Source organism: Bombina bombina, chromosome 8 (assembly GCF_027579735.1).
Source record: "Bombina bombina isolate aBomBom1 chromosome 8, aBomBom1.pri, whole genome shotgun sequence".
Lineage (NCBI taxonomy): Eukaryota > Metazoa > Chordata > Amphibia > Anura > Bombinatoridae > Bombina > Bombina bombina.
Genome location: NC_069506.1, coordinates 1,105,076 through 1,130,368, shown reverse-complemented (window position 1 = coordinate 1,130,368; position 25,293 = coordinate 1,105,076). Strand labels below are relative to the sequence as shown.

Sequence of the window (25,293 nt, the reverse complement as noted above, 5' to 3'; positions counted from 1 at the left end):
TGGATCTATTAACCAATAATTAACAAACTATATAAAACATGAATTTAATACAGTATAAAAGATATAAATAAAACAGATATAAGGTTGTCCTTAAATTGTGCAATACATAATAAAACCACAAACACACAAATACAATAATTGAATAAGAAAATTTCCAAGTTGAAAAGACAATGGTTGTTAGCAAGTTACGCTAAATGCAAAATAGATGGCAATGGGCCAACTTGAAAAAGCAAAGCCGTATTTTCAGCTATAAACTTGTATAGATAGTTCAAATGCTTATTTGTCCCAAAAAGACAGTATGGGAAAGCCGAGTAGAATATCCAATATTTTGATGTTTCTCTTGTGTAGATATATAATGTGCAATCCTCCTATAGGTGAAAAGGAAAACTCCTCTTAAGGTATTATCACAAAATATTGTTGAAACAAACAATCCGTACTCACAGTGGGAACTGCTGCAGTCGGCGTAATTAAACACACTGAAGGATCTCTCTCTCTGTATCAGCTGTATAATGATAGTCCGAAGTAAGTAAAATCAAAGCCCGTGTTAGAGGGTGTAACACCGATAATAGTGAAAGACTTGATGGCTGCAAGAAAACACGCTGACTGGTCTGGTCGTACCCAACAAACTAAGACCATCAGGAATGCCGTAGCATACGTTTAAAAGTGCCACTATTCTAAGTCCACTATCCAAGTTATAAATATCAGGTGTGCTCCGATGTGGAGTCACGTGAGCAACGCATTTCAAATTATCTTTATCAAGCTTGATCTTTTATACTGTATTAAATTCATGTTTTGTATAGTTTGTTAATTACCGTATATATATATATTATATGGTATTTATCTTTTGGCTAATTTATCCTTTGGCTAATAGATCCAGCACCTCTGATATATATTAATAGCTATATTCACCTTAGATTTATATATTTTTGACATTTGCGGTTAATTTTCTGCGTTTGCCAAATATTTGTGATATAATCAGCTTATTATAGCATTTATCTATCCAATGCAGTTACATTTTAGCTTTTTTTAGTGCTCCCTAGTTCTTTATTTTGTATCCACTTCATATGTTAAGGATTTGAGAGATCTTTAGTGTCTAGTTTGGAGTGTGTGTAACAGTTTGATTTTGGCGCAGGTTTTCTCTCCCTTTTTTGCTCTAATATGGAACTACAAACTCCCGGAAGCATAAAAGAGCCACGCGGCCCTCAACTCCGCCAAGAAAAAAACAGACAAAGTCCAAACAGTCTCGACACTAAGGAAGAGACCCCAAGAGGACAATCCCAAGAAACCTTGAAAGGCAAGACAGCCAGGAACTGGCAGCACGAAGGACCTAAATCCTTCAACTTCTAACCCACAACGGGAAGGAAACACTCTAGATGCCGAAATCGGAACCAACAGAGTATGTTGCAGCGGATCTCAACGGAGTCCCTGCTAACTAATTCGTCCGTTTCTTAATGCTGAAACAACTAAACAGCTAATCCACTCCCTGGTAATCTCCCGACTTGACTACTGTAATAACCTACTAACTGGCCTCCCTCTCTCCCCCCTCTCCCCTATTCAATCCATCCTAAATGCCTCTGCTAGGCTAATCCACCTCTCCCGACGCTCTCTATCTGCTGCACCTCTCTGCGAGCCCTTCACTGGCTACCCATCCACAGTAGAATTAAATTCAAAATTCTCATCCTGACCTACAAAGCCCTTACCAACGCAGCCCCCCCCCCTACCTGTCCTCACTCATCAACAAATACACTCCAGCCCGCCCCTAAGATCCAACAATGACCTGCTCCTTGCATCTTCTCAACTCAACTCAAGCATTTCTCTAAATATGGGATCTACATCAGGGAATTACTACTGATATATAACACTCTAATTACTAATGTCTAAATTCTTATATGTACTCGCTATAGTAATGGTATAATACACTGGGAGATATTTTATTAATATCCTAATTACCTTCCAATTATCATCCATTTTTTAGTCTCTTGAATTCCTACAACTAGATATAATCTAAGATGATCGCACTTTAAGTGTTTTGAATTTGAATGTCTGTATAATAGACAATAAAGTTGAATAAATTCGAGTGCAAAATATACTAATATATGTTCATTGATACAACGTGAGGCATGACACAATAATAGTGACTCTTCATGGGCATTCAAGATTAATACCTGTCTTGATCATCATACTGCAAATATTGACATAATAGCTTTGGTTCTACCAGAGATTATACACACACACCTACCCGGTTATGAGATTTGATATATAACTATTCACAATAAGATCGCCATATAGTTGCGGTTGAACACTTATACAGTTTTATTATAACAGTATAATACACCGAGTGTCCGGCTGGACCGCCCCTATGCCCTGACGAAGTCACGCTACAGTGATGAAACGCGTCGGTGGGCATTGCTTAGAGGTGCGTGTTGTTGCTCAGAGTCACTACGGCTTAATACTTATGTTGAAACTAATGCTACAATAACCAATGATAGCGATCCATATGCTGACTGCAGACGCTATACACTCCTAGAGGTCTATTAAACTGGTTTTTAGTGCACAATGTGTACTTTATATTGTATAGAGATATCGCTATCTCAATATTGGACATAATATTGAGCATAAGTAAACTCAGTTATCGTTTGTAACTACCTAATATGTTTAATATACAGATGAATTAACGATTTGTTTATGTGTTACACAGTGACGACTGGTGATACACTGTATTCATTTATAAACGTACAAAGCCATTTAAGTGAAATTGGAGCAGTATTAAGAATACTAGCATACTGTATGATATGCATAGCCACTGAATGTTTTGTGGTATGAATGTGATAATCAGACACAGGGCACTTATTTAGAAATTGGCTGACTGGGTTCAATCCCAGCAGTACGCAGGCAGGAGGACGCCTTTGAGCGCATAGTCTGTATGATCTGTGTGATACCTGTCTCTGTATGCTCTTTTCACTCTATACTCTGCGTTGCAGCTACTTAGCCTCTAGGGCACACAGCCCTGTTTTAATGTTTTTAACTTTTTGAATCATTTAATAATATAATTGTAGGAGTGGATGGTGATTACCCACTTCCTAATTTGATCCATTTTGAGAGTTTTGTTTGTTACCGCATATTTGTTAATAAAGTGTTTATTTGAACCTCTTCTCTTATTAATTCACTAGTGCCTAATTCAGCACTTGGCTTCAATGCCAAAATCCCTTAATTTTTCTAATATACCTACATCTTCTACCATCACCTCCTCCCATGCTAGGCTACAGGACTTCTCTTGGGCGGCATCAACCATCTGGAATGCACTTCCTAGAGCTGTCAGACTCTCCCCTAACCTTTCCTCCTTTAAACGCTCCCTAAAGACCTTTCTGTTCATGGAAGCCTATCTCCAAATCAGTAACAAATTAATTCCACTTGCCTAATTGCTGCCCCCATCTAACTCCACACTAACATCATTCTCACATTTGCAATCCCCACCACCTGTTTCTCACCCTCCTACCCATCTAGATTGTAAGTTCCCACAGGAACAGGGCTCCCAATTCCCCCTGTATTTGTTTGTTAAACTTTGTCTGGTGTCTTTAATATTGTACTGTACTTTTATTTTTGTACCCATGGACAGCGCTGCAGAATCTGTTGGCGCTTTATAAATAAAGAATAATAATAATAATAATAACTAGATTGAAAGGCTAATGAGGACCGAACACAATCCTCCATGCCCCTAGACAAACCACGGACCATCAAAACCTGGACCAGCCAGGCATAACAGGCCCCACGTGTCTGAAATAGGCCTGAAAAACTGAAGGATTTGTACCCAGTCAGGACCAGCCTGAAACCAAGGGCCCAATACTGACAAGGCCACATACAGTCACCCTCTTAAGAAGGAGAGAACAAACAGACAACATAGGACTAAAACACGTTCTCGTGAACAGTAGAGGTAAACAGTGCGATCACAAAATCGCGTGTATCAATTCCAGAGAAGAAAATTCCTAAACGAATATTAAAACCAACATGAGCTTTAAACCAAATAAAATCCATCCCAACCGGATTAAAATAAAAGATAAGGCAACCCGTAGGTTATCGCCCAGGAAGAACGGACACTCCCGCAGGACCAGCCCAACAGGAATCAGAGTCTTCCAAGCTCATAACTGGAAGATATTAAAAAAAAACAAGACTAAGAAGATTACTTTACCCTTATGTCTAATCGTGCATGCCATCTGCATCGGAGGACTGAGGGTCCACCACCCCATTAAGGATGGAATCCTCCAGCAACGCCGAAACGTGCCTCAGTAGAACACGAAGGTGCACCAGTCTATAACGAAAGACATAACTTACCTCCGCCGGGGCAAACGATGACCCTGGCCCCGAAGGATGACCCCCTGAAGCCTCAGGGACAGTCACTCCCCCAGAGGGCTGAACTGGACCAGACAATCCCACACCTGACGAGCCCTGGCTAACAGAACACGGACAATATCTTAAACACACTCCTGGGAGATGTAAATGCACCAGCGCCAAAGATATGGCCATGCGGAACTGTGTCATAACCTCCGGAGGAAACAAGCCACCCTCCAGAGAAGGATAAACCGCGTATGGGTTACCTGCATGCATAGTAAGAGTCAGTTGTAGGGAACGCGCCTTGCGGGAAACAGAATCCCCGGAGGCAGATGGCTCAGCGGGCCCCTGGTTCCCCAAACCTGAGGAACGGAGCACTCTAAAATGGCATTCGGAACATAACTGATGGACATGTATCACCCGGGCCAATTCATATTCTTCGCAAGAAGTAGAATCAGAATCAGAGACATCCATCTCCAAAAAATCAGAATCCTCCATAACTGGGATATTGATAAAAAATGGACCACCTCCTATGCACCAGACACCAGCAAACCAGAATTTCTCTGTCGCCACACAGTCAGGAATGCGGAAATGGAGAGCCAAAACGTGACCACGCCCGATCACAAGGTGTACCATGCAGTCTATGAAAAAGCGCACCCGACAGTAAAGGCTGCGTCACTTGCAATAGGCTGTTATGTTCCAAAATAGCCATGAGCCCAAGTATCACTACACATTAGCAGACAGAATCATATAACAATATGATTAAACCCCCCCTGTTCAATAACCCCCCTCAGAAGATATTAACCCTTGACTCCAAGATACAAAAGGAGCCTCACTAAGACCCAGTATTTAAGATATTGCCGCAAGGTTGTAGCCTCTCGGAGAAACTGTCATAATTACAAAACATCCATGATGAAAAGGAAAATGAAACTATCTTATCGGAATCTATGCCGTGGAACAGGAACACGGCCCTTCAAGTGTGACAGTAGCGTTGCTTCTGTCATGGACTTGAGAGAAGAAAGCAGACAGTGAAACTGTTCAACGCTGATTGCTTGTGGAGCTGTTAATCGGAGTCGGGATGGTTTCGCAGGAAGACTCTCCCTGTATCTCGGGACTCTAACTATCATCCATGCTCTCACCAGTTCCATTCCGAAGAGTACTATCCTCCATAAGAGACTATTGAAAAAATTTCTGACACTTCTCTGCCAACCTCCTGGGACTAAAGGCAAAGAATGACTGGGGGATGGGGGAAGTGGGAGAGGTATTTAAGCCTTTGGCTGGGGTGTATTTGCTTCCTCCTGGTGGCCAGGTTCTGAATTCCCAAAAGTAATGAATGCAGCTGTGGACTCTTTCCGTTTAAGAAGAAAATGGGTCTTTTACACAGTTTAAGAAGGCTTCCTTCTTTATTTGGCTTGAGAAAAGTCTTGACAGGAGAAATCTGCCCCTGGGAGGGCAAGCCTTGAATCGCATTCTGTAACCCTGAGATACTATGTCAACCGCCCAAGGGTCTGGGACATCACATATCCAGGCTTGACAAAAAAGAGAAAGCCTGCCCCCCACCTGATCCACACAGGAATCGGGGGCGGAACCTTCATGCTGTTTAAAGTCAGCAGAAGGCTTTTTGTTTTGTTTCCCCTTATTCCAGGGCTTGTTGGATTTCCAAGAAGATCTGGGTTGATCTGGTTTAGATGAGGAAGAGGAGGACTTTTGTCCCTTAAAGTTTAGAAAGGAACGAAAATTAGAAGTCCGACGACCTCTTGGTCTGTTCTTCTTGTCCTGAGGTAGGAAAGTTCCCTTTCCACCCGTACTCTCTGAAATGATCTCTGCCAGACCAGGTCCAAACAGAGTCTTTACCTTGTAAGGCAAAGCCAAAAGCTTGGCCTTAAAAGAGACATCAGCCGACCAAGATTTTAACCACAGAGCCCTGCTAGCTAGAACCGTGAAGCTAGACATCTTAATTCCCAGACAAATTATCTGCATATTGGCATCACAGATAAAAGTGTTGGACAATTTAAGAGCTTTGATCCTATCCTGGATCTCCTCTACTGTAGTTTCCTCTGTAATAAGATCAGATAACGCATTGCACCAATAAGATGCAGCTCCTGCAACTGTAGCAATAATCGCTGCTGGTTGCCACTGTAACCCCTGATGGACATACATATTTTTTAAGTAAGCCTCTAGCTTTTTGTACATTGGATCCTTAAAAGAGCAACTATCATCTATAGGAATGGTAGTTCTCTTAGCAAGAGTAGAAATAGCTCCTTCTATGTTAGGAACAGTGCGCCATGAGTCACAAATAAAGTCAGCCACAGGAAAAATTTCCTTAAAAACAGGAGAAGGGGAAAAAGCAATAATTTCAGACATCTTCCTTGGTACAGGAAAAACCTCCTCAGAAGATGGTGAATCATAGACTCTATCCAATTTTAAGGCCTTTGTCGGGTTGATAGCAACCACCGGTTCAGAGTCGTCCAAAGTAGCTAGAACCTCCTTCAGAAGTAATCGGAGGTGCTCAAACTTAAATCTAAAAAAAATTTCTGCTAAAGTGCCAGAGTCTGAAATCTCACCTTCAGAAGCTACTGAAGTATTATCATCAGACAGCTGAGCAAGAATGGCTAATGTAGTTCTAGAATCAGAAACCTTAGCATTAAGCAAGAGTTTAGATTTTCTCTTATGCTTACCCAATGAAGGGAAAGCTGACAAAGCCACTGTTTCTGCAGAAGAAACCTGAGTAGCAAAATCCCCAGGTAAATAAACACCCCCAGGTTGATGAGAGGACACAGAAAGCACAGTATGAAAAATAACTAAGGCTTGGGACATTTGAGGAGAAAAGGAAATTTATGCTTACCTGATAAATTTGTTTCTTTTACAATACAAGTCCACGGATTTCATCCTTACTTATGGGATATCGCCTCCTGGTCAGCAGGAGGAAGCAAAGAGCACCACAGCAGAGCTGTATATATAGCTCCTCCTTCCCTCCCACTCCAGTCATTCGACCAAAGTTAGGAAGAGAAAGGAAAAGCCAAGGTGCAGAGGTGACTGAAGTTTAACAACTTATCGTATAAAAAACAAATTTATCAGGTAAGCATAAATTTCCTTTTCTTTTACAAGATACAACGAGTCCACAGATTTCATCCTTACTTATGGTATACAATACCAAAAGCTATAGGACACGGATGAAAGGGAGGGAAAAGACAGAAACCTGAACGGAAGGCACCACTGCTTGAAGAACCTTTCACCCAAAAACAACCTCGGACGAGGCAAAAGTATCAAATTTGGAAAATTTGGAAAAAGTGTGAAGAGACGACCAAGTTGCAGCCTTGCAAATCTGTTCAACAGAAGCATTTTTAAATGCCCATGAGGAAGCCACAGACCTAGTGGAATGAGCCGTAATTCATTCAGGAGGCTGCTGTCCAGCAGTGTCATATGCAAAACGGATGATACTCTTCAGCCAAAAAGAAAGAGAGATAGCCGTAGCTTTCTGACCCCTAAGTTTTCCAGAAAACAACAAATAATGAAGATGATTGACGAAAGTCCTTAGTCGCCTGTAAGTAGAACTTCAAGGCACGGACTACGTCCAGATTATGTAACAGACGCTCCTTCTTAGAAGAATTAATATTTTTGTTGGAAACAACCTTAGGAAGAAAACCAGGTTTGGTACGCAACACTACCTTATCGGAATTAAAAATAAGATAAGGAGAATCACATTGTAATGCCGAAAGCTCAGAAACTCTGCGAGCAGAAGAAATAGCAATCAAAAATAAAAAAACTTTCCAAGATAATAACTTAAATATCTATGGAATGCATAGGTTCAAACGGAACCCCTTGAAGAACATTAAGAACTAAATTCAAACTCCAAGGAGGAGCAATAGGTCTAAACACAGGCCTGATTCTAGTCAGAGCCTGACAAAAGGATTGAACATCTGGAACATCTGCCAGACGCTTGTGTAGTAAAATAGACAAAGCAGAAATCTGTCCCTTTAAGGAACTTGCTGACAACCCTTTCTCCAATCCTTCTTGGAGAAAAGATAAAATCCTAGGAATCCTAACCCTACTCCATGAGTAGCCCTTGGATTCGCACCAATAAAGATATGTACGCCATATCTTATGGTAAATTTTTCTAGTAACAGGCTTACGTGCCTGAATCAAGGTATCAATGACCGACTCAGAGAACCTTCGCTTAGATAAAATCAAGCGTCCAATCTCCAAGCAGTCAGCTGCAGAGAAATTAGATTCGGATGATGGAAGGGTCCCTGAATGAGAAGGTCCTGCCTCAATGGAAGCTTCCACGGTGGCAGAGATGACATGTCCACCAGATCGGCATACGAAAGTCCTGACAGGCCACGCCGGAGCGATGAGTATCACCGAAGCCCTCTTATGTTTGACTCGAGCAATCACCCGAGGAAGGAGAGCAAATAGAGGGAATACATAAGCTAGGTTGAACGACCAAGGCACTGCCAAGGCATCTATCAGTTCGGCCTCAGGATCCCTGGGCCTGGATCCGTATCTTGGGAGCTTGGCATTCTGACGAGACCCCATAAGATCCAGCTCCGGCCTGCCCCATCTGAGAACCAGATCGTCAAAGACCTCTGGATGGAGTTCCCATTCCCCCGGATGAAACGTCTAACTGCTCAAAAAATACGCCTCCCAGTTGTCCACTCCTGGGATGTAGATTGCCAACAGATAAGAGTGAGCTTCCGCCCACTGAATTATCTTGGCTACTTCTGTCATCGCCAAGGAACTCCTTGTTCCTCCCTGATGATTGATGTAAGCTACAGTCGTGATGTCGTCCGACTGGAACCTGATGAATTTGGTCGAAGCCGTTGTCACTATCATCCATGAGGGGACAACCACCATAGAAGAGAGTCCCTTGTCTCCTGATCCAGATCTATTTGAGGAGACAAATTTGCATAATCTCCATTCCATTGTCTGAGCATGCTCAGTTGTAGAGGTCTGAGATGAAAACGAGCAAACGGAATGATGTCCATTGCTGCCACTATCAATCCAATTGCCTCCATGCACTGAGCCACTGATGGCCGAGGATTGGACTGAAGGGTTCGGCATGTATTCATAATCTTTAACTTTCTGACTTCCGTCAAAAACAGAATTTATGCTTACCTGATAAATTACTTTCTCCAACGGTGTGTCCGGTCCACGGCGTCATCCTTACTTGTGGGATATTCTCTTCCCCAACAGGAAATGGCAAAGAGTCCCAGCAAAGCTGGTCACATGATCCCTCCTAGGCTCCGCCCACCCCAGTCATTCGACCGACGGACAGGAGGAAATATATATAGGAGAAACCATATGATACCGTGGTGACTGTAGTTAGAGAAAATAATTCATCAGACCTGATTAAAAAATCAGGGCGGGCTGTGGACCGGACACACCGTTGGAGAAAGTAATTTATCAGGTAAGCATAAATTCTGTTTTCTCCAACATTGGTGTGTCCGGTCCACGGCGTCATCCTTACTTGTGGGAACCAATACCAAAGCTTTAGGACACGGATGAAGGGAGGGAGCAAATCAGGTCACCTAAATGGAAGGCACCACGGCTTGCAAAACCTTTCTCCCAAAAATAGCCTCCGAAGAAGCAAAAGTATCAAATTTGTAAAATTTGGCAAAAGTGTGCAGTGAAGACCAAGTCGCTGCCTTACATATCTGGTCAACAGAAGCCTCGTTCTTGAAGGCCCATGTGGAAGCCACAGCCCTAGTGGAGTGAGCTGTGATTCTTTCAGGAGGCTGCCGTCCGGCAGTCTCATAAGCCAATCGGATGATGCTTTTAAGCCAAAAGAAAAGAGAGGTAGAAGTCGCTTTTTGACCTCTCCTTTTACCAGAATAAACAACAAACAAGGAAGATGTTTGTCTGAAATCTTTTGTAGCCTCTAAATAGAATTTTAGAGCACGGACTACGTCCAAATTGTGTAACAAACGTTCCTTCTTTGAAACTGGATTCGGACACAAAGAAGGTACAACTATCTCCTGGTTAATATTTTTGTTGGAAACAACTTTCGGAAGAAAACCAGGCTTAGTACGCAAAACCACCTTATCTGCATGGAACACCAGATAGGGCGGAGAACACTGCAGAGCGGATAACTCTGAAACTCTTCTAGCAGAAGAAATTGCAACTAAAAACAAAACTTTCCAAGATAGTAACTTAATATCTATGGAATGTAAAGGTTCAAACGGAACCCCTTGAAGAACTGAAAGAACTAGATTTAGACTCCAGGGAGGAGTCAAAGGTCTGTAAACAGGCTTGATCCTAACCAGAGCCTGAACAAATGCTTGAACATCTGGCACGGCTGTCAGTCTTTTGTGAAGTAAAACAGATAAAGCAGAGATCTGTCCCTTTAGAGAACTTGCAGATAATCCTTTCTCCAAACCTTCTTGTAGAAAGGATAGAATCTTAGGAATTTTTATCTTGTTCCATGGGAATCCTTTGGATTCACACCAACAGATATATTTTTTCCATATTTTATGGTAAATGTTTCTAGTTACAGGCTTTCTAGCCTGAATCAGAGTATCTATTACAGAATCTGAAAACCCACGCTTTGATAAAATCAAGCGTTCAATCTCCAAGCCGTCAGTTGGAGGGAAACCAGATTCGGATGTTCGAATGGACCTTGAACAAGAAGGTCCTGTCTCAAAGGTAGCTTCCATGGTGGAGCCGATGACATATTCACCAGGTCTGCATACCAAGTCCTGCGTGGCCACGCAGGAGCTATCAAGATCACTGAGGCCCTCTCCTGATTGATCCTGGCTACCAGCCTGGGGATGAGTGGAAACAGTGGGAATACATAAGCTAGGTTGAAGGTCCAAGGTGCTACTAGTGCATCTACTAGAGTTGCCTTGGGATCCCTGGATCTGGACCCGTAGCAAGGAACCTTGAAGTTCTGACGAGACGCCATCAGATCCATGTCTGGAATGCCCCATAATTGAGTTATTTGGGCAAAGATTTCCGGATGGAGTTCCCACTCCCCCGGATGGAATGTCTGACGACTCAGAAAATCCGCTTCCCAATTTTCCACTCCTGGGATGTGGATCGCAGACAAGTGGCAGGAGTGATCCTCCGCCCATTGAATTATCTTGGTCACTTCTTTCATCGCCAGGGAACTCCTTGTTCCCCCCTGATGATTGATATATGCAACGGTCGTCATGTTGTCTGACTGAAACCTTATGAATTTGGCCTTTGCTAGTTGAGGCCAAGCTCTGAGAGCATTGAATATCGCTCTCAGTTCCAGAATGTTTATCGGGAGAAGAGACTCTTCCCGAGACCATAGACCCTGAGCTTTCAGGGATTCCCAGACCGTGCCCCAGCCCACTAGGCTGGCGTCGGTCGTGACAATGACCCACTCTGGTCTGCGGAAGCTCATTCCCTGTGACAGATTGTCCAGAGTCAGCCACCAACGGAGTGAATCTCTGGTCATTTGATCTACTTGAATCATCGGAGACAAGTCTGTATAATCCCCATTCCACTGTCTGAGCATGCACAGTTGTAATGGTCTTAGATGAATCCGTGCAAAAGGAACTATGTCCATTGTTGCAACCATCAATCCTATTACTTCCATGCACTGCGCTATGGAAGGACGAGGAACAGAATGAAGTACTTGACAAGAGCTTAGAAGTTTTGATTTTCTGACCTCTGTCAGAAAAATCCTCATTTCTAAGGAATCTATTATTGTTCCCAAGAAGGGAACTCTTGTTGACGGGGACAGAGAACTTTTTTCTTTGTTCACCTTCCATCCGTGAGATCTGAGAAAGGCTAGGACGATGTCCGTATGAGCCTTTGCTTTTGACAGGGACGACGCTTGAATCAGGATGTCGTCCAAGTAAGGTACTACTCCAATGCCCCTTGGTCTTAGAACCGCTAGAAGGGACCCTAGTACCTTTGTGAAAATCCTTGGAGCAGTGGCTAATCCGAATGGAAGTGCCACAAACTGGTAATGCTTGTCCAGAAAAGTGAACCTTAGGAACTGATGATGTTCCTTGTGGATAGGAATATGTAGGTACGCATCCTTTAAATCCACGGTAGACATAAATTGATTTTCCTGGATAGTAGGTAGGATCGATCGAATAGTTTCCATTTTGAACGATGGTACCCTGAGAAATTTGTTTAGGATCTTTAGATCCAAAATTGGTCTGAATGTTCCCTCTTTTTTGGGAACTATGAACAGATTGGAATAAAATCCCATCCCTTGTTCTCTTATTGGAACTGGATGTATCACTCCCATCTTTAACAGGTCTTCTACACAATGTAAGAATGCCTGTCTCTTTATTTGGTTTGAAGATAATTGAGACCTGTGGAACCTTCCCCTTGGGGGTAGTTCCTTGAATTCCAGGAGATAACCTTGAGAAACTATTTCTAGCGCCCAAGGATCCTGAACATCTCTTGCCCAAGCCTGAGCAAAGAGAGAAAGTCTGCCCCCCACTAGATCCGGTCCCGGATCGGGGCTATCCCTTCATGCTGTTTTGGTAGCAGTGGTAGGCTTCTTGGCCTGCTTACCCTTGTTCCAGCCTTGCATTGGTTTCCAGGCTGGTTTGGGTTGTGAAGTATTACCCTCTTGCTTAGAGGATGCAGAATTAGAGGCTGGTCCGTTTCTGCGAAAGGGACGAAAATTAGGCTTATTTTTAGCCTTAAAATACCTATCCTGTGGGAGGGCGTGGCCCTTTCCCCCAGTGATGTCTGAAATAATCTCTTTCAAATCAGGTCCAAATAATGTTTTACCTTTGAAAGGAATGTTAAGCAATTTTGTCTTGGAAGACACATCCGCTGACCAAGACTTTAGCCAAAGCGCTCTGCGCGCCACGATAGCAAACCCTGAATTTTTCCCAGCTAATCTAGCTAATTGCAAAGCGGCATCTAAAACAAAAGAGTTAGCCAATTTAAGTGCTTGAACTCTGTCCATAACCTCCTCATACGAAGATTCTTTATTGAGCGACTTTTCTAGTTCCTCGAACCAGAAACACGCTGCCGTAGTGACAGGAACAATGCATGAAATTGGTTGTAGAAGGTAACCTTGCTGTACAAAAATCTTTTTAAGCAAACCCTCTAATTTTTTATCCATAGGATCTTTGAAAGCACAACTATCTTCGATAGGAATAGTAGTGCGTTTGTTTAGAGTAGAAACCGCCCCCTCGACCTTGGGGACTGTCTGCCATAAGTCCTTTCTGGGGTCGACTATAGGAAATAATTTCTTAAATATAGGGGGGGGGGAACAAAAGGTATGCCGGGCCTTTCCCACTCTTTATTTACTATGTCCGCCACCCGCTTGGGTATAGGAAAAGCGTCGGGGGGCACCGGAACCTCTAGGAACTTGTCCATCTTACATAACTTCTCTGGAATGACCAAATTGTCACAATCATCCAGAGTAGATAACACCTCCTTAAGCAGTGCGCGGAGATGTTCTAATTTAAATTTAAATGTCACAACATCAGGTTCAGCTTGATGAGAAATTTTTCCTGAATCTGAGATTTCTCTATCAGACAAAACCTCCCTCATGGCCCCTTGAGAATGGTGTGAGGGTATGTCAGAACAGTTATCATCAGCGTCCTCTTGCTCTTCAGTGTTTAAAACAGAGCAATCGCGCTTTCTCTGATAAGTAGGCATTTTGGATAAAAGATTTGCTATGGAGTTATCCATTACAGCCGTTAATTGTTGCATGGTAATAAGTATTGGCGCACTAGATGTACTAGGGGCCTCCTGTGTGGGCATAACTGGTGTAGACACAGTAGGGGATGATGTAGTATCATGTTTACTCCCCTCATTTGAGGAATCATCTTGGGCAATATCATTATCTGTGGCATTACTGTCCTTACTTTGTTTGGACACTATGGCACAATTATCACATAAATTTAAATGGGGAGACACATTGGCTTTCATACATATAGAACATAGCTTATCTGAAGGTACAGACATGTTAAACAGGCTTAAACTTGTCAACAAAGCACAAAAAACGTTTTAAAATAAAACCGTTACTGTCACTTTAAATTTCAAACTGAAAACACTTTATTACTGAATATGTGAAAAAGTATGAAGGAATTGTTCAAAATTCACCAAAATTTCACCACAGTGTCTTAAAGCATTAAAAGTATAGCACACCAAATTTCGGAGCTTTAACCCTTAAATTAACGGAACCGGAGCCGTTTTCAAATTTAATCCCCTATACAGTCCCAGCTATATGCTTTGCTGAGACCCAACCAAGCCCAGAGGGGAATACGATACCAAATGACGCCTTCTAGAAGCTTTTTTAGTGATTCTTAGATCCTCACACATGCATCTGCATGCCTTGCTTTCCAAAAACAACTGCGCAGTAATGGCGCGAAAATGAGGCTCAGTCTGTAACTAGAAAGGCCCCCAGACTAAAAAAGGTGTCCAACACAGTGCCTGCCGTTTTTTAAACGTTCCCCAAGATTATAATGCCAATTATTAGCTAGAATCTGCATAATATGCCCCAATAAAGCAATCGTTTTAGCCCATAAAAATGTCTACCAGTTTTTAAGCAGTTTTTTAAGCCCTTTATTCTTTTATATTTGACTAAGAAAATGGCTTACCGGTCCCCATGAGGGGAAATGACAGCCTTCCAGCATTACATGGTCTTGTTAGAAATATGGCTAGTCATACCTTAAGCAGAAAAGTCTGCTAACTGTTTCCCCCAACTGAAGTTACTTCATCTCAACAGTCCTGTGTGGAAACAGCAATCGATTTTAGTTACTGTCTGCTAAAATCATCTTCGTCTTACAAACAGAAATCTTCATCCTTTTCTGTTTCAGAGTAAATAGTACATACCAGCACTATTTTAAAATAACAAACACTTGATAGAAGAATAAAAACTACATTTAAACACCAAAAAACTCTTAACCATCTCCGTGGAGATGTTGCCTGTGCAACGGCAAAGAGAATGACTGGGGTGGGCGGAGCCTAGGAGGGATCATGTGACCAGCTTTGCTGGGACTCTTTGCCATTTCCTGTTGGGGAAGAGAATATCCCACAAGTAAGGATGACGCCGTGGACCGGACACACCAATGTTGGAGAAAAGATTTTCATGGATAAAGAGTCGATTAGAGTTCACAAGAAAGGAACCCTTATCCGTGGAATTAGTGAACTCTTTTCTAGATTCACCTTCCACCCGTGAGTCCTTAGAAAGGACAGAACAATGTCAGTATGAGACTTTGTTAGTTGATAAGACGATGCTTGGATCAGAATATCGTCCAGATAAGTCGCCACTGCAATGCCCCGCGGCCTGAGAACCGCCAGCAGAAACCCCAGAACCTTTGTGAAAATTCTGGGTGCCGTGGCCAGACTGAAAGGAAGGCAAACCTCAGGAACTTGTGATGATCTCTGTGGATAGGAACATGAAGATATGCATCCTTTAGATCCATGGTAGTGCTATATTGACCCTCCTGGATCAATGGAAGAATGGTCCGAATAGTTTCCATCTTGAAGGATGGAACTCTGAGAAACTTGTTTAGACTTTTCAGATCTAAAATGGGTCGGAACGTTCCCTCTTTTTTGGGAACCACAAAGAGATTTGAATAAAACCCCTGCCCCTGTATTGGAACGGGGCATATTACTCCCATGGAGGAGAGATCTCTTACAAAGCGTAAGAACGCCTCTCTTTTTAACTGGTCGACAGATAATCGTGAAAGAAGAAACCTTCCTCTGGGGAAGGAATTTTTTAACTCCAACTGATACCCTTGAGACACGATTTCTAGTGTCCAGGGATCCTGAACGTCTCTTATCCAAGCCTGGACAAAGAGAGAAAGTCTGCCCCCTACTAGATCCGGTCCCGGATCAGGGGCCGCCCCTTGATGCTGTCTTGGTAGCAGCAGCAGGCTTCTTGGGTTGTTTACCCTTGTTCCAAGACTGGTTGGGTCTCCAGGTGGACTTGGCTTGTGCATAATTCCCTTCCTGTTTAGCGGAAGAGGAAGAGGGGACTCCCTTGAAATTTCGAAAGGAACGAAAATTACTCTGTCGTCCCCTTTGCTTAGATGTCTTATCTTGAGGGAGGAGGTGACTCTTACCTCCCGTAATGTCAGAAATGATCTCTTTCAAGTCAGGCCCAAACAGGGTCTTTCCCTTGAAAGGAATAGCCAAAAGCTTGGATTTAGAGGACACATCCGCAGACCAAGATTTTAACCATAAGGCTCTTTGTGCTAAGATGGAGAATCCTTAGCCGCTAATTTTGGTGATCTGAAAGGAAGCATCCGTAATAAAAGAATTAGCCAGCTTAAGGGCCTTAATTCTATTCTGTATTTCTTCCAAAAGAAGTCTCAGTCCTAAGGGACTCTTTTAGGGCGTCAAACCAAAAAGCAGTCGCAGTCGTGACTGTTACAATGCAGGCCGTCGGTTGTAATAGGAACCCCTGATGAACATAGAGTCTTTTGAGAAGACCCTCCAACTTCTTATCCATGGGGTCTTTGAAAGCACAACTGTCCTCGATTGAAGAATCTAAACTACCACCTCACTTTACCTCTTCCTATCACTAACACAGGCAGAGTGACTGGGGTTAGAGAGAAGGGAGGAACTATATATACAGCTCTGCTGTGGTGCTCGTTGCCTCCTCCTGCTGACCAGGAGGCGATATCCCATTAGTAAGGAAGAAATCCGTGGACTCGTCGTATCTTGTAAAAGAAAGCGGAGGCATATCACGCACAGCATTATCCTGAGAGAAAACATAATTTATGCTTACCTGATAAATTCCTTTCTCCTGTAGTGTAGTCAGTCCACGGGTCATCCATTACTTATGGGATTATATCTCCTCCCTAACAGGAAGTGCAAGAGGATCACCCAAGCAGAGCTGCTATATAGCTCCTCCCCTCTACGTCATACCCAGTCATTCGACCGAAACCAAACGAGAAAGGAGAAACTATAGGGTGCAGTGGTGACTGGAGTTTAAGATAAAAAATTTTAGACCTGCCGTAAACAACAGGGCGGGCCGTGGACTGACTACACTACAGGAGAAAGGAATTTATCAGGTAAGCATAAATTATGTTTTCTCCTGTTAAGTGTAGTCAGTCCACGGGTCATCCATTACTTATGGGATACCAATACCAAAGCTAAAAGTACACGGATGACGGGAGGGAAAGGCAGGATCTTTACACGGAAGGAACCACTGCCTGTAGAACCTTTCTCCCAAAAACAGCCTCCGAAGAAGCAAAAGTGTCAAATTTGTAAAATTTTGAAAAAGTATGAAGTGAAGACCAAGTTGCAGCCTTGCAAATCTGTTCAACAGAGGCCTCATTCTTAAAGGCCTAAGTGGAAACCACAGCTCTAGTAGAATGAGCTGTAATCCTTTCAGGAGGCTGCTGTCCAGCAGTCTCATATGCTAAACGTATTATGCTACGAAGCCAAAAAGAGAGAGAGGTAGCCGAAGCTTTTTGACCTCTCCTTTGTCCAGAATAAACGACAAACAGGGAAGAAGTTTGACGAAAATCCTTAGTTGCCTGCAAATAAAATTTCAGGGCACGGACGACGTCTAGATTGTGCAGAAGTCGTTCCTTCTTTGAAGAAGGGTTAGGGCACAATGATGGAACAACAATCTCTTGATTGATATTCCTGTTAGTGACTACCTTAGGTAAGAACCCAGGTTTAGTACGCAGAACTACCTTGTCTGAATGAAAAATCAGATAAGGAGAATCACAATGTAAGGCCGATAACTCAGAGACTCTTCGAGCCGAGGAAATAGCTATTAAAAACAGAACTTTCCAAGATAACAGCTTGATATCAATGGAATGAAGGGGTTCAAACGGAACACCTTGCAGAACGTTAAGAACTAAGTTTAAGCTCCACGGCGGAGCAACAGTCTTAAACACAGGCTTAATCCTAGCCAAAGCCTGACAAAAAGCCTGAACGTCTGGAACTTCTGACAGACGTTTGTGTAAAAGGATAGACAGAGCTGAGATCTGTCCCTTTAACGAACTAGCAGATAAACCCTTTTCTAAACCTTCTTGTAGAAAAGACAATATCCTAGGAATCCTAACCTTACTCCATGAGTAACACTTGGATTCGCACCAATGTAAGTATTTACGCCATATTTTATGGTAAATTTTCCTGGTAACAGGTTTCCTAGCCTGTATTAAGGTATCAATCACTGACTCCGAGAATCCCCGCTTTGATAGAATCAAGCGTTCAATCTCCATGCAGTCAGCCTCAGAGAAATTAGATTTGGATGTTTGAAAGGACCCTGAATCAGAAGGTCCTGTCTCAGAGGCAGAGACCAAGGTGGACAGGACGACATGTCCACTAGATCTGCATACCAGGTCCTGCGTGGCCACGCAGGCGCTATTAGAATTATCGATGCTCTCTCCTGTTTGATCCTGGCAATCAATCGAGGAAGCATCGGGAAGGGTGGAAACACATAAGCCATGTTGAAGACCCAAGGTGCTGTCAGAGCATCTATCAGTACCGCTCCCGGGTCCCTGGACCTGGATCCGTAACAAGGAAGCTTGGCGTTCTGGCGAGACGCCATGAGATCCAGATCTGGTTTGCCCCAATGCTGAAGCAGTTGGGCAAACACCTCCGGATGAAGTTCCCACTCCCCCGGATGAAAAGTCTGGCGACTTAGGAAATCCGCCTCCCAGTTCTCCACGCCTGGGATGTGGATCGCTGACAGGTGGCAAGAGTGAGACTCTGCCCAGCGAATTATCTTTGAGGCTTCCATCATCGCTAGGGAACTCCTTGTCCCTCCCTGATGGTTGATGTAAGCCACAGTCGTGATGTTGTCCGACTGAAACCTGATGAACCTCAGAGTTGCTAACTGAGGCCAAGCCAGAAGGGCATTGAAAACTGCTCTCAATTCCAGAATGTTTATTGGAAGGAGTCTCTCCTCCTGAGTCCATGATCCCTGAGCCTTCAGGGAATTCCAGACAGCGCCCCAACCTAGCAGGCTGGCGTCTGTTACAATCGTCCAATCTGGCCTGCTGAAGGGCATCCCCCTGGACAGATGTGGCCGAGAAAGCCACCATAGAAGAGAATCTCTGGTCTCTTGATCCAGATTTAGCATAGGGGACAAATCTGAGTAATCCCCATTCCACTGACTTAACATGCACAATTGCAGCGGTCTGAGATGCAGGCGTGCAAAAGGTACTATGTCCATTGCCGCTACCATTAAGCCGATTACCTCCATGCATTGAGCCACTGACGGGTGTTGAATGGAATGAAGGACACGGCAAGCATTTAGAAGTTTTGATAACCTGTCCTCTGTCAGATAAATTTTCATTTCTACAGAATCTATAAGAGTCCCCAAGAAGGGAACTCTTGTGAGTGGCAATAGAGAACTCTTTTCTACGTTCACCTTCCACCCATGCGACCTTAGAAATGCCAGAACTAACTCTGTATAAGACTTGGCAGTTTGGAAACTTGACGCTTGTATCAGAATGTCGTCTAGGTACGGAGCTACCGCTATTCCTCGCGGTCTTAGTACCGCCAGAAGAGAGCCCAGAACCTTTGTAAAGATTCTTGGAGCTGTAGCTAACCCGAAGGGAAGAGCTACAAACTGGTAATGCCTGTTTAGGAAGGCAAACCTTAGATACCGGTAATGATCCTTGTGAATCGGTATGTGAAGGTAGGCATCCTTTAAATCCACTGTGGTCATGTACTGACCCTTTTGGATCATAGGTAAGATGGTCCGAATAGTTTCCATTTTGAACGATGGAACTCTTAGGAATTTGTTTAGGATCTTTAAGTCCAAGATTGGTCTGAAGGTTCCCTCTTTTTTGGGAACCACAAACAGATTTGAGTAAAACCCTTGACCGTGTTCCGACCGCGGAACTGGGTGGATCACTCCCATTAGTAAAAGGTCTTGTACACAGCGTAGAAACGCCTCTTTCTTTATCTGGTTTGCTGACAACCTTGAAAGATGAAATCTCCCTTTTGGAGGAGAAGCTTTGAAGTCCAGAAGATATCCCTGAGATATGATCTCTAACGCCCAGGGATCCTGGACATCTCTTGCCCAAGCCTGGGCGAAGAGAGAAAGTCTGCCCCCCACTAGATCCGTTTCCGGATCGGGGGCCCTCACTTCATGCTGTCTTAGGGGCAGTAGCAGGCTTTCTGGCCTGCTTGCCCTTGTTCCAGGACTGGTTAGGTTTCCAACCCTGTCTGTAGCGAGCAACAGTTCCTTCCTGTCTTGGAGCAGAGGAAGTTGATGCTGCTCCTGCCTTGAAGTTACGAAAGGCACGAAAATTAGACTGTTTAGCCCTTGGTTTGGCCCTGTCTTGAGGCAGGGCATGGCCCTTACCTCCAGTAATGTCAGCGATAATTTCTTTCAAACCGGGCCCGAATAATGTCTGCCCTTTGAAAGGTATGTTAAGCAATTTAGATTTAGAAGTCACATCGGCTGACCAGGATTTAAGCCACAGCACTCTACGCGCTTGAATGGCGAATCCGGAGTTCTTAGCCGTAAGCTTAGTTAAGTGTACTACGGCATCAGAAATAAATGAATTAGCTAGCTTAAGGACTTTAAGCTTGTCTATAATCTCATCCAATGGAGCTGAGCTAATGGTCTCTTCCAGAGACTCAAACCAGAATGCCGCCGCAGCCGTGACAGGCGCAATGCATGCAAGGGGTTGTAATATAAAACCTTGTTGAACAAACATTTTCTTAAGGTAACCCTCTAACTTTTTATCCATTGGATCTGAAAAGGCACAGCTATCCTCCACCGGGATAGTGGTGCGCTTAGCCAGAGTAGAAACTGCTCCCTCCACCTTAGGGACCGTCTGCCATAAGTCCCGTGTGGTGGCGTCTATTGGAAACATTTTTCTAAATATAGGAGGGGGTGAAAAAGGCACACCGGGTCTATCCCACTCCTTGTTAATAATTTCTGTAAGCCTCTTAGGTATAGGAAAAACGTCAGTACACACCGGTACCGCATAGTATCTATCCAGCCTACATAATTTCTCTGGAATTGCAACCGTGTTACAATCATTCAGAGCCGCTAATACCTCCCCTAGTAATACATGGAGGTTCTCAAGCTTAAATTTAAAATTTGAAATGTCTGAGTCCAGTTTACTTGGATCAGATCCGTCACCCACAGAATGAAACTCTCCGTCCTCATGTTCTGCAAATTGTGACGCAGTATCAGACATGGCTCTATTATTATCAGCGCACTCTGTTCTTACCCCAGAGTGATCGCGTTTACCCCTAAATTCTGGCAATTTAGATAGTACTTCAGTCATAACATTAGCCATGTCTTGCAAAGTGATTTGTAAGGGCCGCCCTGATGTACTTGGCGCCACAATATCACGCACCTCCTGAGCGGGAGGCGAAGGTACTGACACGTGAGGAGAGTTAGTCGGCATAACTTCCCCCTCGTTGTCTGGTGAAATTTTCTTTACATGTACAGATTGGCTTTTATTTAAAGTAGCATCAATGCAATTAGTACACAAATTTCTATTGGGCTCCACATTGGCCTTTAAACATATTGAACAAAGAGATTCATCTGTGTCAGACATGTTTAAACAAACTAGCAATGAGACTAGCAAGCTTGGAAAATACTTTTCAAATAAATTTACAAGCAATATAAAAAACGTTACTGTGCCTTTAAGAAGCACAAAAAAATGTCACAGTTGAAATAACAATGAACCAAATTAGTTATAGCAACCAAATTTTCACAGTAAATGCATTAAGTTAGCAAAGGATTGCACCCACCAGCAAATGGATGATTAACCCCTTAGTACCCAAAAACGGATAACAATTTAATATAAACGTTTTTATCACAGTCAAAACACACTCTCACAGGTCTGCTGTGAGTGATTACCTCCCTCAAAACTAGTTTTGGAGACCCCTGGGCTCTGTAGAGACGTCCTGGATCATGGAGGAAGAAATAGGAAGACTGTGACTGAATTTTTACTGAGCAATAAAGCGCTAAAATAGGCCCCTCCCACTCATAATACAACAGTGGGGAAGCTCAGTAAACTGATTTTATTCATAAACAAACGACAGCCATGTGGTAAAAATCATGCCCATAAAGTTTTATCACCAAGTACCTCAGAAAAAAACGATTAACATGCCAGTAAACGTTTTAAAAATGAAATTATGAAATGTTATTAATAAGCCTGCTGCTAGTCGCTTTCACTGCAGTGGAGGCTCAAATATTACTTAAATATATACAGTATTTTCTTAGTGAAGTTCCATTCCCCAGAAATACCTCAGTGTAAACATACATACATATCAGCCTGATACCAGTCGCTACTACTGCATTTAAGGCTGCACTTACATTACATCGGTATTAGCAGTATTTTCTCAGTCAATTCCATTCCTTAGAAAATAATATACTGCAACATACCTCCTTGCAGGTGAACCCTGCCTGCTGTCCCCTGTTCTGAAGTTACCTCACTCCTCAGAATGGCCGAGAACAGCAAGTGGATCTTAGTTACGACCGCTAAGATCATACACAAACTCAGGTAGATTCTTCTTCTAATGCTGCCTGAGAAAAAACAACACACTCCGGTGCTGTTTAAAATAACAAACTTTTGATTGAAGAAATAAAAACTAAGTTTAACAACCACAGTCCTCTCACACGTCCTATCTATTAGTTAGGTGCAAGAGAATGACTGGGTATGACGTAGAGGGGAGGAGCTATATAGCAGCTCTGCTTGGGTGATCCTCTTGCACTTCCTGTTAGGGAGGAGATATAATCCCATAAGTAATGGATGACCCGTGGACTGACTACACTTAACAGGAGGAAGTAATTTATCTTTAAATGTTAAAGTCTTAGATAAACAAGAAGAACAAAATTGGCTTCTAAACAAAGTAAACATTTATCAATGGAGCTGGACTGATCCTGTTCTAAGTCCATAGCTAATAATTCCCACAAGTAATAGGCAATGAGATACAAAAATAAAAATGCTTTAAAATTTTATTAAATATGTTAAAAATCAATAAGTCTGAGGTTCCTACTGGCAAGAAAATACCCCACTAGCAATCGGAATGGAGTCGGACTTGTTCAGCAATACGATCCGATGAGGACACCAAATGCAGCCTCCACTTGAAGAGCTGAAATCAATCTGCGAATCAGTCCGGTCGCAACGGCAACGCTCCACTAAACCGGAAGTGCGGTTGTCATGTGACCTGCCTGAAATTAAAGTGCGCAACAATTTCTCTGTAGAGAGAAAAAAGGCTCAAGTTACAATCAACTTTCTGGCCCTACACGTCTCTATTAAAATAATTAAATATCTCTGACATCCCAGCCCACAGAGAAAACTCTGTCTCTTTCATATCTCCAAATTAGGAATAACTTATCCCATATTGAGAAAGTGCCAATAAAAATGTGCCCATATGAATCCTTAAATTAATAAAGGATTGGAGGAGGATTAACCCCAATAAGTGCTGCTGTCCTTCATTACCTAGAAGGCAAAGGCACTCATCTTAGATTGCATAAGAGATGTTAATCCTCAAGGTGTGGCAGGCACTACGCTCTCTGTCATAGACATGTAGGAAAAGAAAGAACAGAGTAACCAACTCTGGCTTTCCACAAAGGGGTAACAAAGTGTTAAAAATAAAGCAAAGGAATTCCTCACTGCCTTTTAACTGCTAAAAGCCACCATTACTCTTACTCAAGAGATTGACGTGGACACAGCTAGACCCCAATCCTTGCTTGCAGGGAAAAGTACCCATAAAAGGATTAAAATCTTCATACACTACCTTCGCACAACCTCCATTGACAGAGGCAAAGAGAATGACTGGGGGCTATGGGTGAGGCAGTTACACTTAACAGCTTTGCTGGGGTGCTCTTTGCCTCCCTGACCAGGAGTTGAATATCCCACTAGTATGATGTTGTGGACTCTCCATGTCATAGGAAATAAATAAGGTTCTTACAGTACCACGTATGTGACAAACAAGGTACTTACAGTAACACGTATGTGACAAACAAGGTACTTACAGTAACACGTATGTGAAAAACACAAGGTTCTTACAGCAACACGTATGTAACAAACAAGGTACTTACAGCAACACGTACGTGACAAACGTAAGGTACTTACAGTAACACGTACGTGACAAACATAAGGTACTTACAGTAACACGTACGTGACAAACATAAGGTACTTACAGTAACACGTACGTGACAAACATAAGGTACTTACAGTAACACGTACGTGACAAACATAAGGTACTTACAGTAACACGTACGTGACAAACATAAGGTACTTACAGTAACACGTAAGTGACAAACATAAGATGCTTACAGTAACACGTACGTGACAAACATCTTCTTTGGGTACAAATTATACAGTTCTTGGTTATTAAAGGGAAATGATACCCAATTTTTTTCTTTCATGATTCAGATAGAGCAGCAATTTTAAGCAACTTTTTAATTTAATCGTATTATCAATTTTTCTTTATTCTCTTGAAATGCTTTGTTGAAGGAGCAGCAATGCCCTACTGGTTGCTGACTGAATACATGGGTGAGCCAATGGCAATCGGTTTATATATGCAGCCACCAATCAGCAGCTAGAACCTAGGTTCTTTGCTTCTCCTGAGCTTTCCTAGATAAACCTTTCAGCAAAGGATAACAAGAGAAGGTAGCAAATTAAATAATAGAAGTAAATTGGAAAGCTGTTATCTGAATCATGAAAAAAACAACGGGTTTCATGACCCTTTAAGTGCTACTACCTGGAATGCCAATTCTTTACAGTTTTGTACAGTCGTTCCCAAACTCACAGGCAGAAATACCAGTAAGTAGCATTTACCTTGATGGAGTTCAGGTAGATCAGGACGTCCTCAAACTGACGCAAGAGGAAGAAGCAGGAAGCCATGCACTGCCGCCCAGGGATGGTGTCTACAAAGAGAAAGGGACAATCTAACAGGACAGCTGTGACAACAGACAAATATACCGTTCTATAGCTCTGTGTATGGCCGTTACCCCATGCGATATGCCTACATCTAACAACAGACAAATATACCGTTCTATAGGTCTGTGTATGGCCGTTACCCCATGCGATATGCCTACATCTAACAACAGACAAATATACCGTTCTA

The 25,293-nt window shown here is 42.9% G+C and overlaps 1 protein-coding gene across 1 annotated transcript in view; it reads right to left on the bottom strand.

Moving 5' to 3' along the window:
• Positions 1-25,293, bottom strand: part of IFT56 (intraflagellar transport 56) — a 291,153-nt gene that overhangs the window by 92,720 nt on the left and 173,140 nt on the right. The window contains exon 13 of the mRNA XM_053690101.1: positions 25,005-25,093. Coding sequence (XP_053546076.1) covers positions 25,005-25,093 — 89 coding nt within the window. The remainder of the gene's footprint in view (positions 1-25,004; positions 25,094-25,293) is intronic.